This window comes from Chelmon rostratus, chromosome 15 (genome assembly GCF_017976325.1).
Source record: "Chelmon rostratus isolate fCheRos1 chromosome 15, fCheRos1.pri, whole genome shotgun sequence".
NCBI classification, from domain to species: Eukaryota; Metazoa; Chordata; class Actinopteri; order Chaetodontiformes; family Chaetodontidae; genus Chelmon; species Chelmon rostratus.
Window position 1 is genome coordinate 25,249,377 of NC_055672.1, and position 12,175 is coordinate 25,261,551.

The 12,175-nt window shown below is 38.4% G+C and overlaps 1 protein-coding gene across 1 annotated transcript in view; it reads left to right on the top strand.

The window, feature by feature from the left end:
* Positions 1-6,664, top strand: part of myt1lb (myelin transcription factor 1-like, b) — a 30,172-nt gene extending 23,508 nt beyond the window's left edge. Inside the window, exons 10-17 of the mRNA XM_041953639.1 lie at positions 76-138; positions 402-485; positions 2,532-2,753; positions 3,666-3,760; positions 4,246-4,349; positions 4,478-4,621; positions 5,106-5,168; positions 6,524-6,664. Of these exons, the coding sequence (XP_041809573.1) occupies positions 76-138; positions 402-485; positions 2,532-2,753; positions 3,666-3,760; positions 4,246-4,349; positions 4,478-4,621; positions 5,106-5,168; positions 6,524-6,664 (916 nt within the window). The remainder of the gene's footprint in view (positions 1-75; positions 139-401; positions 486-2,531; positions 2,754-3,665; positions 3,761-4,245; positions 4,350-4,477; positions 4,622-5,105; positions 5,169-6,523) is intronic.
* Positions 6,665-12,175: the final 5,511 nt, after the last annotated feature.

Sequence of the window (12,175 nt, forward strand, 5' to 3'; positions counted from 1 at the left end):
GCATGGTGTATATTACCATCAAGATAATGCACTGTTGCTGTAGGCCCTGAGCCCTTTTTGTGTTTTCTGCCCCAGGTGCCCGACACCAGGGTGCGATGGTTCGGGACATATCACTGGCAACTACGCCTCACACAGAAGGTATAGCACACATTCTGCAGCATACATACAAGAAGCAAGTCCTCCTCATCTCAGGACATCTCTCTTCTGTCTCACATAGGCACATCCCAAAGCTCTTACCTTACTCTGCTTTTACTTTTCTCTCCCTCTCTCTCTGTCTCACATACACACACACACAGACACACACTCTCTCATACACACACACACACACACACACACACATACACTTACACACACACCCATACTGTATGTTTCAACTTTGTAACATTGTAATTTATCTGCAGTCTCTCAGGGTGTCCACGGGCCAGGAAAAGTGGGATAAAGATCATCCACAGTAAAGAGAACAAGGAGGACCAGGAGCCTATCAGGTACAGTATAGACACTGATCATCAGTCTTATGTCCCCCTTTAAGACCCTGCTACTGAAACTCATGTTCCTTGCTCCTGTCAGCAACACTGCTCATTGCTTACTTTACATTTCCTATGTGGAATATAAAACACAACTTTTCCTGTTTTAAATTTATGCAAGTAAACTGTTTGAATGGGAGGAAAAGAGCAGTGTACTGTTTTCCAGGCAGTACATTGTGCTTTGACGTAAACTGATGCAAGAAGGAATAAATCAGTACTAGCTCTGAAAAAGCAAATGTGGTACGAGTGTAAATCCAGACCTGTAGGTGCAGGAGAAACTTCAGAAGAGCAGGGTGTAGCCATTTACAGCAAGGAGATTCTGCAGTCTCTGGTGGACTGCTGCAGACACACAGGTAAGGAAAGAAAGACAGGGAAAGATAGAGGCAGAGAGAGACAGATTGGACTCTACCTAAATCTCACAATGGGATTCTCTGGCCTCAGTCCTGCAGCTGCATTGATTTCTCTGCTGGTGCAGAGACACATTCTCTATCTTGCCATTCTCTCGTATTCTGATGACAGTTTGTCACAGGTATCCCAGTCAGTTTGCTCTGTTAATATTAAATATTTTTTTAAATATTTAATTTACTGTTTGAGCTTTGGAAAATAGCAAGGAACAGAAGGAGATGAGTTAAGTCTCCTGGAATCAGAGTAAGACATGGTGGCTATAAAATGACACCCAAGAAGAAAGAAGCACTAAGATTAAGCAAGCAAATGAACTCCACCTTTTGATCTTTCAGTTTTACCTCTGTGAATGATGACATCATCCTTTTCAATCTCTGTCTTGAGTTTATTATGGCTGGAGGGAAGGCTAGTACACCCTCCCTTAATAGTCTGTGTGAGAGGTCATGACCTTTGCATAATCGTTTATTATGAGACTTCTTGTTTCTGTCATTATTGTTTATGTCATTCTTACAATTTGCATTGGCTCTCATGCTAGGAGGCCTGGTTTATTGCAACTGTCAATGTACACAACTTCTGTGTTTAAGCCTGTACTTATGCAATACAGTGTTGGAAAGCTTAGACTGCGGTGTCAATTCAAGATACAATCACAACAGCAGGTACAATCAGCGCAAACAACAAACAAACATAAATTGAGGCAACTCACCAATGATGTCCCACAGTAATCCAGGGATCGATAACATATCATTTCAAATTAGCCTGCAGATGTGCTATTATTCAATCTAAAAAAGTTTAAGCCTGTGTTCTAAAGGCGTGGGACGAAGTTTTAGAAAATTATCTAATTACCTGATTTTCTTGGAATAAATCAACTGATTCAAAATGATTTTGCCTAAAACACATCATCAGTAGTGGGACACAGAGCTTTAGTACTTGAGACCGGTTGGCGAGGAGAAAGGAATTGCTTCAGTGGATTAAATTAAAGCCACTACTGTATGTGTAGAATTTGAAAATGCTTCATTTGGTTTCATCTTTCTACCTGTACTGTATGCATGATTTTGTGGTCTTGTTGAGTTTTACGAGATATTTACACAAACTTGAATTAACAGGAATAGCTACACAGTGCAAAATGAGTATTTTAAAAGTCATAGTAACAGCATAATCCTCCTGTCTGTATCAGAAAAATGACTTCATGCTGAAAACAGTGGCATTCTAAAGCCATATGTACTGAAGATCAATACAAAGACTAAGAAACAATAAACTCAGTTCAGAATTTCCACAGGTCCCCACTGTGTCACAGGAATGCCAGCTCCAAAACTGTACAAATTCAAATATTTAATAAGTAATGATCCATCCAATCGGAAACTGCAGGAATATTTGGAATTTGAAAAGGGCTAGAATTTTGATAGAATTTGTCAAATATGTTACGGAGGCAGATGAAAAGTTGACACAAAACAAAATATTCCAGAGACACTGTCAGAAGACTGCAGTGAATGAAACTGTGTAAGGACAGTCTGTGGAGACTGGATGCTGACACTCAGCAAGTCACTCTCATGGAAAAAAGGATGATGTTTCCAGTACAATGTAAAGATGATGGTATCAATCCACTAGGTGTCCAGTCCCAGGTTGTGATGGTCAGGGACACGTGACAGGGAAGTATGCATCCCACAGAAGTGCATCAGGATGCCCCATAGCAGCCAAGAGACAAAAAGACGGCTACCTAAATGGCATCCAGTTCACATGGAAGTCTGGCAAGACAGAGGGCATGTCATGCCCCACACCAGGCTGCGACGGCTCGGGTCACGTCAGCGGCAGCTTCCTGACTCATCGCAGGTGGGTCTCTGGAATGCAGCTGTGTGTTGTTGCTGTTACTGACTTAAAGATGTCCTGTTGAGTTTCTACAAAATGTGTTGTGTGAATTCTTGAGGTCTTACAAACATGTGGAATGCCTTCCTCATGAAAAAATTACAAAGCAGAACTGTTACAGATTTTGCATTATTCACATATATGTTCACTTGCAAGCAGTCTTCTGTTTCCCTTTCCCCTGTCTTTTTGGTGTATTGGGGCATATTGTCGTATGTTACTGCCAGCTGGGGATCAGTTGGAAACATGTATTGCATTATCCACATGCACATCCTGGTGTATGTAAATGAGATTAACAAAAAGGATCCATAGCACTACTATAGTTCAAAACCTCTACAGGAAACATTTAAATTTACAGCAGAGATAAATTCAATGAAGAGTAGAGGTTCAGTGTTCTACACCTACTTTGGAATTTACATGAATGGATGGAAAGTGATTAATGAGAACAACTGATCACCAAGCTTTAAGGCTTGACATTTTGGGAAATCAGCTGATTCACTTTCTTGCAGAGAATTAAATGAGAGGATCAAATCTGTATGTTAAATGTGTAGCTGGAGCAAACAGCTGATTAGCTTAGCTTGGCACAAAGACTGACAGCACCTCTAAAGCCAGGCAACCACAGGATTTCAGTCACTGGGATTGTTTTTACACTTTTTGTATAATGTACATGTTTACCGTATAACTATGAGAGTGGTATCAATCTTCTGATCTAACTCTAGGCAAGAAAGCGGAACTCGAATTATTCCTTTGAGACTGACATTAATGGAATATTTCCGCTCAGCCTTCTTGTATATAAAATCTAGCAGTCTATGGACCAAGCTGACTCACTGTGTGTGTGGAATATACCGAAACAATGCTTCCTCTCCTTGTTGCTTCCTCTAGTCTGTCAGGTTGTCCACGTGCCACCTCCGCCATGAGGAAAGCCAGGCTTTCTGGAGTGGAAATGCTTACAATAAAGCAGCAACATGCCAGCAACGGTAACTACAACTATCGCTCACCCACACAATATAGCCAATCAGGATGCCAGCCAATATGGATGTGGAATGATTTTGCTAAAGAATGTCTTCATATAATAAAACACTCAGGAGGAGAGTGTGTCGTAAGCATTGTCTGAGTATAAACTGCCATTCAGGGGTGGGGTGCAAATAATGGAGGAACAGGGCTGGGCTTTTATGTCAGTAATCAGACCTGGAATGTCTGAGCTAGCGTGTGCTTGCTTGCTCCATCTGTTTTAATTTGTCCTAAGACTTCACCCTGGACTACAGCAAATTTATAATGGGATTAGTCTGTGAGATTGTTGAGCCTTAATCAGCTAAAATGGCCTAGCCCAATTCTATGGTGAACATTTTTAGCTCCATAAGTCATATTGTGTCATTTTTAGTTAATTTCGTCCAACATCAAGGCTGTTATGATTGAGGCTTTGTAGTAAGATGTCGGTGCTAATGTTGCTCCTCCTTTGTAGGACTGGAACATGAAGAGGACATAAAACAGCTGGATGAAGAAATCAAAGATTTAAGTGAATCTAATTCACAAGTGGAAGCAGACATGATCAAACTTAGAACACAGGTAAATCACTGACTGTCTGCTTCATTCATTGGCTTGTCTTTATGTGTGTCTGAGAAAACAGTGGTGTGCGCTGACTTTGTGTCTGTGAATGCATAGCTGTGCTGTAACATCCTGTCTCCTCTCCTCAGATTACAACAATGGAGTCCAACCTGAAGTCCATAGAGGAGGAAAACAAGGTGATTGAACAGCAAAATGAATCTCTCCTGCATGAGCTGGCCAACCTCAGCCAGTCACTGATTAACAGTTTAGCTAATGTCCAGCTCCCTCATATGGTAAGGGCCACCAGGAACGGCTAGCCAGCAAGTCACAGAATATAAGCTATAGCATTAGAGCAGCTTTATTTTTGTTTTTAACCACAGTCTATTGTGCATGTTTAGTCTAAATTGTGGAGCATTGCTTGTCTTTCCAGACAACAGTGAGGGGGAGTTGTGAAATGAGGTTTGACTGGGCATGTTTTACATCAGTAACAGCTCCAACAACAGAAATGATTCAAAATGTTTCAACTTAGGGTAAACAAAAGTATATACAGTATTCATGTACTGAGGTTTTGTCAGGGCTGTTGGAGAGCTGTGATTATTACAAGCTTTATTGTAAAATGTACTGCGAAGGTTTTGAATTTTTAATCAAATAATTAATTTGAGGTGTTATGTATTTGGCTGTATATCAAATACTGCCAACCAGTATATAAATGTAACATTAACAAGTTAATTTCTCAAAGCAGGTTAATAGAAATGTGTCCCTCCTGTTCCTCCATAGAAACCACTGGCACACAAAGAGCCTCCACCAAGGAATAACAGCTGCTTACAGTTGCACCAGCAAGTAAGTCAGTGACTTAAGTTGCTTTGTTCATGCTCTGTACTTCAGTATTGTATTTCACTTCCTCTATAAATGTTGTCATCAGTCTGGAAGCAAATAAAGGCCACAATGATAAGGATCTTAAATGCAACTGAGTAATTGTGTCAACGTAATAGATATGTAATACTTAGTGTTGAAATTTAAATACCACTACATTTATGTGGTTTGAATTTCCCTCTTTGAAAAAAAATGATCCAGAGCTTTTGTTTTCTTCTGGCAGTGAGAGTAATTAGATACACTGTTGATGTGCTTATAACATCATAGGCTTCTAGTTGCTGTAGCCTACTTCATCACTGCAGTTGCTTTTTCCCTTCAGTTATGGCAAACCGATCTTTGGTGGTTGACATGAAAGCATCATTGTCGCCACAGACACCAAATTTAAAAACTCTGATATATTGTGAACAGTGGCATGAACAGTGGCGTGCACCTCGTGGCCCAGTTTTTGAAAAACGCACGCTAAAATGCCCTCTTGGACTCCAAAACGCATGCTAAAGTGCCCCCTGGGAGCCAAAACATGCGCTAAAGTGCCCTTTTGGATGCCAAAACACGTGCTAAAGTGCCCCCTGGGAGCCAAAATGCGCTCTAAAGTGCCCTCTTGGACGCCAAAACGCGTGCTAAAGTGTCCCCTGGGAGCCAAAACGCGTGCTAAAGTGCCCCCTGGGAGCCAAAAAGTGCCCTCTTCAGTGGCGAGGACACGCTATATGTGCCCTTTTTTTCCTTGAGAATGTGATAATTGTTCATTTATATGTAAAATCATGCAGCTTTAGATACTGTTGGGGTTTGTTGTTCTTGTTTGTTTTGCTTTTTATGTTTTTTTTATTATTTCTTTTAAATATGCATTTATATTAGTGAATTTCTCCATTGTGAGATCAATAAAGTCTAATCAAATCTATTAAGCACTCAGTAGTGATTAAGTTTAACAAGTAGGTATTCATCCTCTATAAAATGGAATTATTTTGGCTGTTATTTACTTCCATGCATATTTTTTACCTTATCACTGTCACATACAGTGCTGCATGAATGTGCCCATGTTGCTGTATTTTTATGCTTATTGCTTCTGATTGATTATAATAAAAATGATTGATGAATGTGAATAAAACTTATACAGTGTAGTTTCATTGTGAAATAAGTGAAGGATAGTCAGTATTAATAACAAATTATGTCTTCACCTTTCTCTTGATGTGTACAACTCAAACAAATGCATTAAGTGAATATATATAACGTATTTCTTCTTGAAACTTTCATACAGTATGTGAGGAGGAGATTTTAGCACACCTTAAAGCCTCCCTCACCTCTGTGTTGTCTCTTTGGTCCTGCAGGAGCCAATAAGCGAGCAGAACTTTGATGCCTATGTGACCACCCTAACGGATATATATACAAACCAAGACCAGTACCAGAGCCCAGAAAACAAAGCCCTGTTGGAGAACATCAAGCAAGCTGTTCAAGGGATCCAAGTGTAGCCATTCAGCAAAGGGAAACTTTTGTTATCCCAGCAGGTAGTGGATCAAGTCCACATAGGAACAGGCGGTGATGGGTTGATCTCCTCGGTTCAGTGCAGTAATTTATACAGTGTTTTATTCTAAATATATATAAATATTCTAAATTTTGTTCTCTCTCTCAAAAAAAAGAGGTATTATCGTTCGAAAGACCTCAAGATAATTTCTTTCTTTTTTGTTATTTTCTTTTTAGGCCTTGCTTTGGGGAAGGACATAAAAGAATATGTGGCTAAATAGTTTTTGAGGACATTCACATTTTGTACGTTTTCATATGAGCTGACATAGTGTCATGTAATGTTTCTAGCTGCTCATGTATGCACATTTTTTAGTGTATATTTCTGAACAGTAAGTTAATGATAATGGAACGTGATTTCTTTTTATTGCTTGACAACAAAGCATTTTAAATGAAAAACTGGAATTAAAATAAAAATGAAAACACTACAAACAAGGAGGGAGCTACTTATTTTTCTCCTCACTGGCTGATTTTGGACTTTAGATGTTTTTTTCATCTCCTTTTTTTTGCGTGTACAAGAGCAAGAACTGGCTTGCGAATTGCTTTATTTTCTGACAATGCTTGAGAAATGTTTGTGTTTTGTTATGATGAAAAAAAATGTGTAGCTGTAGGTGGGGGCATTTTTAATTGGTGCTGTAAATGAATCCAGAGAGGACACTGACCTGATGTATGTATGAATGTATGTATGAACAGTTATATTGTAAACATCATTACACGGAAACCTGATGGTGGAAATCCCATTATCTAGGAGAGCCAATTAATTCCTAGAGGAACACATCTGTGCGGTGGATGCATGTTAATATGCTCATCCTTACATTAGATACGATGTATAAAGACAATGACCTACAGAGACCATATTCTAACATTTCTACTATCAGATCTGCTCAATTTCAAGACTTGCGTCACTAGGATCAAGAAATGTCTCAGCAATATAATAAGTGATGAATTTGTTTATAGTAGGTACCGGATGCAATCTGCAAAGGGAAAAAAGGTTGGGTATATGCGATTTCTTGTTTATAAGCATCGCAGGGTAACATGAATCTTTTTACTATAGCCTATGTAAAATATTGATTTTTATACAAATCTTTTAATACAAAAAGTCTTTTTAAAAAAGAGGAGTGAACCTGGACATTGAGTTTTAGAAGCAAAAGTATGAGTTCCACCTCTTTTCTGTACGATTTTGCACAGGGACACCTTCGTTTCCATGTTTTGATGTTCTTACAGAAACTAAGCAGTACCCGAGAGCCTAACAGGAGAGTTTCAGAGGGTTTTGTAAAGAGTATTTATAGAGTATGACAGCGGGACTTACAGGGTCACTGTCCCCACTTATGTGCCAGTAGACTATTTGCACTTGTCCTTGAAGATATTATCATTATGTACGGCGGCGTGCAATTTTCCAGGTGACCTCTTTGGCACACAATTGGAGCAACCAACTGCTTGGAGCCACTGCAGGTGTGGATTTAGTACCACTTAGAGAGGAATAACAGGGACTTAAAATCGGAGAAGAGGATGATTAAAACCATAGCAGTTATACTGTAGGCTATCAAGTGTAAAAACATTAACAATGTTCTTTCATTTTTGCTTTGTTTTAGGAAGTTGAAGTTATCCCCCAGCAGCACTTTATATCTAATCACTGTACAAAGGATTAAATAGTCAATCAGTTCAAGGTTTTAAAAAAGCAGAAGAAATGGTGAACAAGACTTTCAAGGGGTGATACAATCCAGTGTCATGCCTGTATGCCTGACTGTCTGCACCCCTCCTTTCTGTTGTTCTAGCTGTTAGCGATCATGTTCAGAATTTGCCTTTTTGAGAGCTAATGCAAAAGGTGCTTGTCGTTCACCTGAGTGAATCTCATCTACTGTACTTTACTGTCCTCTTTCAGGACTCTACTACTCATCATCCATTACTGCATACACCTTTTTCCACAGCATCATGTCTGCAGCTCTTTGCCAATATAGTAATGCTTCAGTAGAGTAATAGCTAGTACCAGTTCCTGAATTAGCTCTCATTATCAGTAAAAAGGGAAAGGGGATTTTAAAGCACAAACCAGCTGCTCATCTGATGTTGGTACATAACTAACGAATCTGAATATAGTTATCTGTGACTATCTAAAGGGAACACAAAAAGGTTGTCACATATGTAGAAAGCTGACTTTTCATATAAATTATTGTGAATTCATCAGAGTTTATTATTTTATTTGAGCCAATTCATTTTGAGACTGGTTTTCAGTGACCATTAACAAAGACAAGATTTTGTATAAACTATTGTGCTCTCTGTGGAACTGAAGTTTGATTTATTTTTGTACTACACAGCATGGATTTGTTGACATTTTAATTTTGCTATAAATGTGTGAGATCACAAGTTGCTGTGATATTTCATTTCTAAATTGTGAACTTTGTACAATTTTTGTCATGCTGGATGTTGACACATCTTACTCTGAATAAAGAAAAAAAATGTGTTGCCAGAGGCTTGCAAAATGATTTGTCTGTGTGTTCATAACATATTGATACAGCAGAACTTCACATTAATTCTTGAACTGTTACACTGAACTCTCCACCAGCAGAGCAGCCAGCAAAAACATGACTACTGATTTGCAAGATATCCTCAAATAATTCTGTTTCTGATGATCCCTGTTGGATCTGTGGAAAATTAAAGCAGACTAGGGGTCACAGTGTACAGAGAGATGAGAAACATAGGGAGAGAGAGGAGGATGTCATGCAACAAAGATCCCCAGCAGCGAATTGAACTATGGAATGTTCTTAGTTGTATGGTATGAGCCTCAATCATTAGGATACTTAGGCTTTGCAGGAATTATCTGAATACTTCTACTCTATGTTATTCCATAACAGAGTACCTAATGATATCTGCATGGTTAATTCCCAGCAACAAAGTTCTTTCTACTTGTACTCATACTTGGATTACAGAACATACTGTATGTGTAGATAGTGCGACTGTCACTGTGTATTTTCAAGGTACTATATACACTCGATTTAAGTTGTTTTCTCAGGGTCAGCCTCTTGTTAAGCACCTTGTATCATTGAAAGTTTGAAATAGCACATGACAGTGTAGCCTTCCTCTTGTGTTAGCTTTCTGTTATCATCTCTGATGCTGATGTTCCGTTTTGACTTAAGTCTTAAATTAGCTACAAAATACACTAAAAACAATAAGCTGTCATCTAATTTGTTTCTCATCTCTTGGCTACCTTGTTCGGCTTCCTTATCCATGAAAATGTTGGTTTTAATATTTTTGGTGTGGGCCTCTGTACCGTTTTTTGGCAGTTTACCCCTATTTCAATTTTTAAAAATGGCAATATGAACCTCTAGAGAATCATATTAATAAATAAAAAGTTGTTGTGTTACCTGACTATTATTGAGGGGTATAGAACACATCTCTTAAATCAATTGGTTTTATTTTATTTTTTTTAATTTTAATATTAATAACTATAGTAACATCTATGGTGTTACGGGTCAATTTTGACCCATATATATTTACATGAAGAAAAGGGCAAGAAAGTATTTTTTTCAGCAATAGAACTTTAATATAAACTGAAAAAAATTAAAAGCAGAACAGATCATGACACAAAATATAGATTTGCAAGGTCAAATAAACAACAACCAAATCAAGCAAATCAAATCAAAGGAAATCAATTACTATTTCCAAAACTAATACAATGCTAAATCAGAGTAAAAGACTCTGTGTGTAAGAACATGCTTGTGTGTGTGTGTGTGTGTGTGTGTGTGTGTGTGTGTGTGTGTGTGTGTGTGTGTGTGTGTGTGTTTCCCTGGCTTACTGGGTATGTATTGCTGGAAGGGGCTCTATCCTGGACTGCCCTCTGGACACCACTGAGGATGTAGGTGAGAGACAACCCCTCCCACCCCCTGCATGACACAGTGGGGGCCCTCAGCAGCTCCTTCAGTACCAAAAAGCTGCATCCAGAAGAAGGAACACTACAGGTAACACAGGTCCTTTATACCAACAGCTGTCAGAGTGTTCAACTCCAGCGTTGCCTAACTTAACACTGGTTTCCATATTTGGACTGTGTTTTGCAGTGATGTGTGATTTATCATACACCCATTACCTTGCAATACTGTTCTTTTCCACTCTCATCAAGTACTCTACATATAGTATTCTACTGACATATACATATACATATACATATTTATTTCTGTGCAATATCATTAATGCAGTAGTCACTTTATCCACCATGTGCAATCTGTGTATAGTCTGTGAAATTTTTGGCAGTATATTTTTATGGTAATTTTCTTACAGTTCTTTGCAGCAATATATATTTTTTATATATATATATATATTTTTTTTTACATATTTTGTTCTCTGACATAGCCCTTTGTATAAAATGTACATATATTTATGTTTTTGTTGCTATTTTTTGCTGCTTGTAACACCTGAATTTCCCCATCTGGGGACTAATAAAGTATATCTTATCTTAATTTAACTTATCTTCCTCGGAAAGGGACAAGACGTTCATCCACTGTCACCTCTGGCCCAGGTTGAACATCAGCAGAAGTGGCCTCATTGCAGGATCTGTACACTCCAGCAAGAAGAATAACACCAGTGAAAGCATCCAGGTATTCCTCATCAATGTCTTTCCACACATGTTGCCATGGATTTTTTTTCTTCAAGGTTTATCATAGCAATGATGATTCTTTTCAGTGACAATGGCATAAATAGCTCAAAACATGTCTTGATGTCACTGATTCTGGTCATAGCAAACCTTGTGATCCCAGGGGTCATTTTGATGGTGTTTGCAGCAGCATCCTGCCATGCACATCATGAGGTACTGAGCTCCTAAAGATCTTAACATTTCTGGACTTGAATCTTTCAGCAGGAGCAGCTTCTGTGTCTTCTGAATGATACTGCATATTGTCTTCCTCCTCAGAAACCTGTTCATTTGTATCACTATGCTGCTCATTTTCACCAAGAATATTATCCAGAACTTGCCTCACTGTAAATCTTCTTCTCATTTTTGCATGCTGCAAATTGGAAATGTGCACTCAAATGGCCACTCAAATGAGTGAATTGACCTCACATGTCTGGACATGCCTGTCTTTGTTTGTTTTGTTATCCCCTAAAGCTCACATGGTAAGAAGGGGAGCTGGCTGTCAGTGTGGCGGTGACCGTGTTATTGCTTAATAATCTTATTAATATAACTGGATCGAAACCAACCCTAACATAATTTCATAATTTCAACCAGAGCATTTTATAATTTAGTGAAAAAAACATTTTTTTTGTTTTATTTTGTTGAAATAGAGGTTCCTGACAAAGTCAAAAAGCCTTGATGCAATAAACAAATTTATGAGATTCTTTTATGCACTGTACACTGTAAGAATGTGGTATTCAACCTTAACCATTTTGCTGTATTTTTTAACAGCGTAATGTTTCTACAAGGAAAATTATTAAAGCCCTGATTTTAAGAAATGCCATGGTCAAATATGCATCCAAGT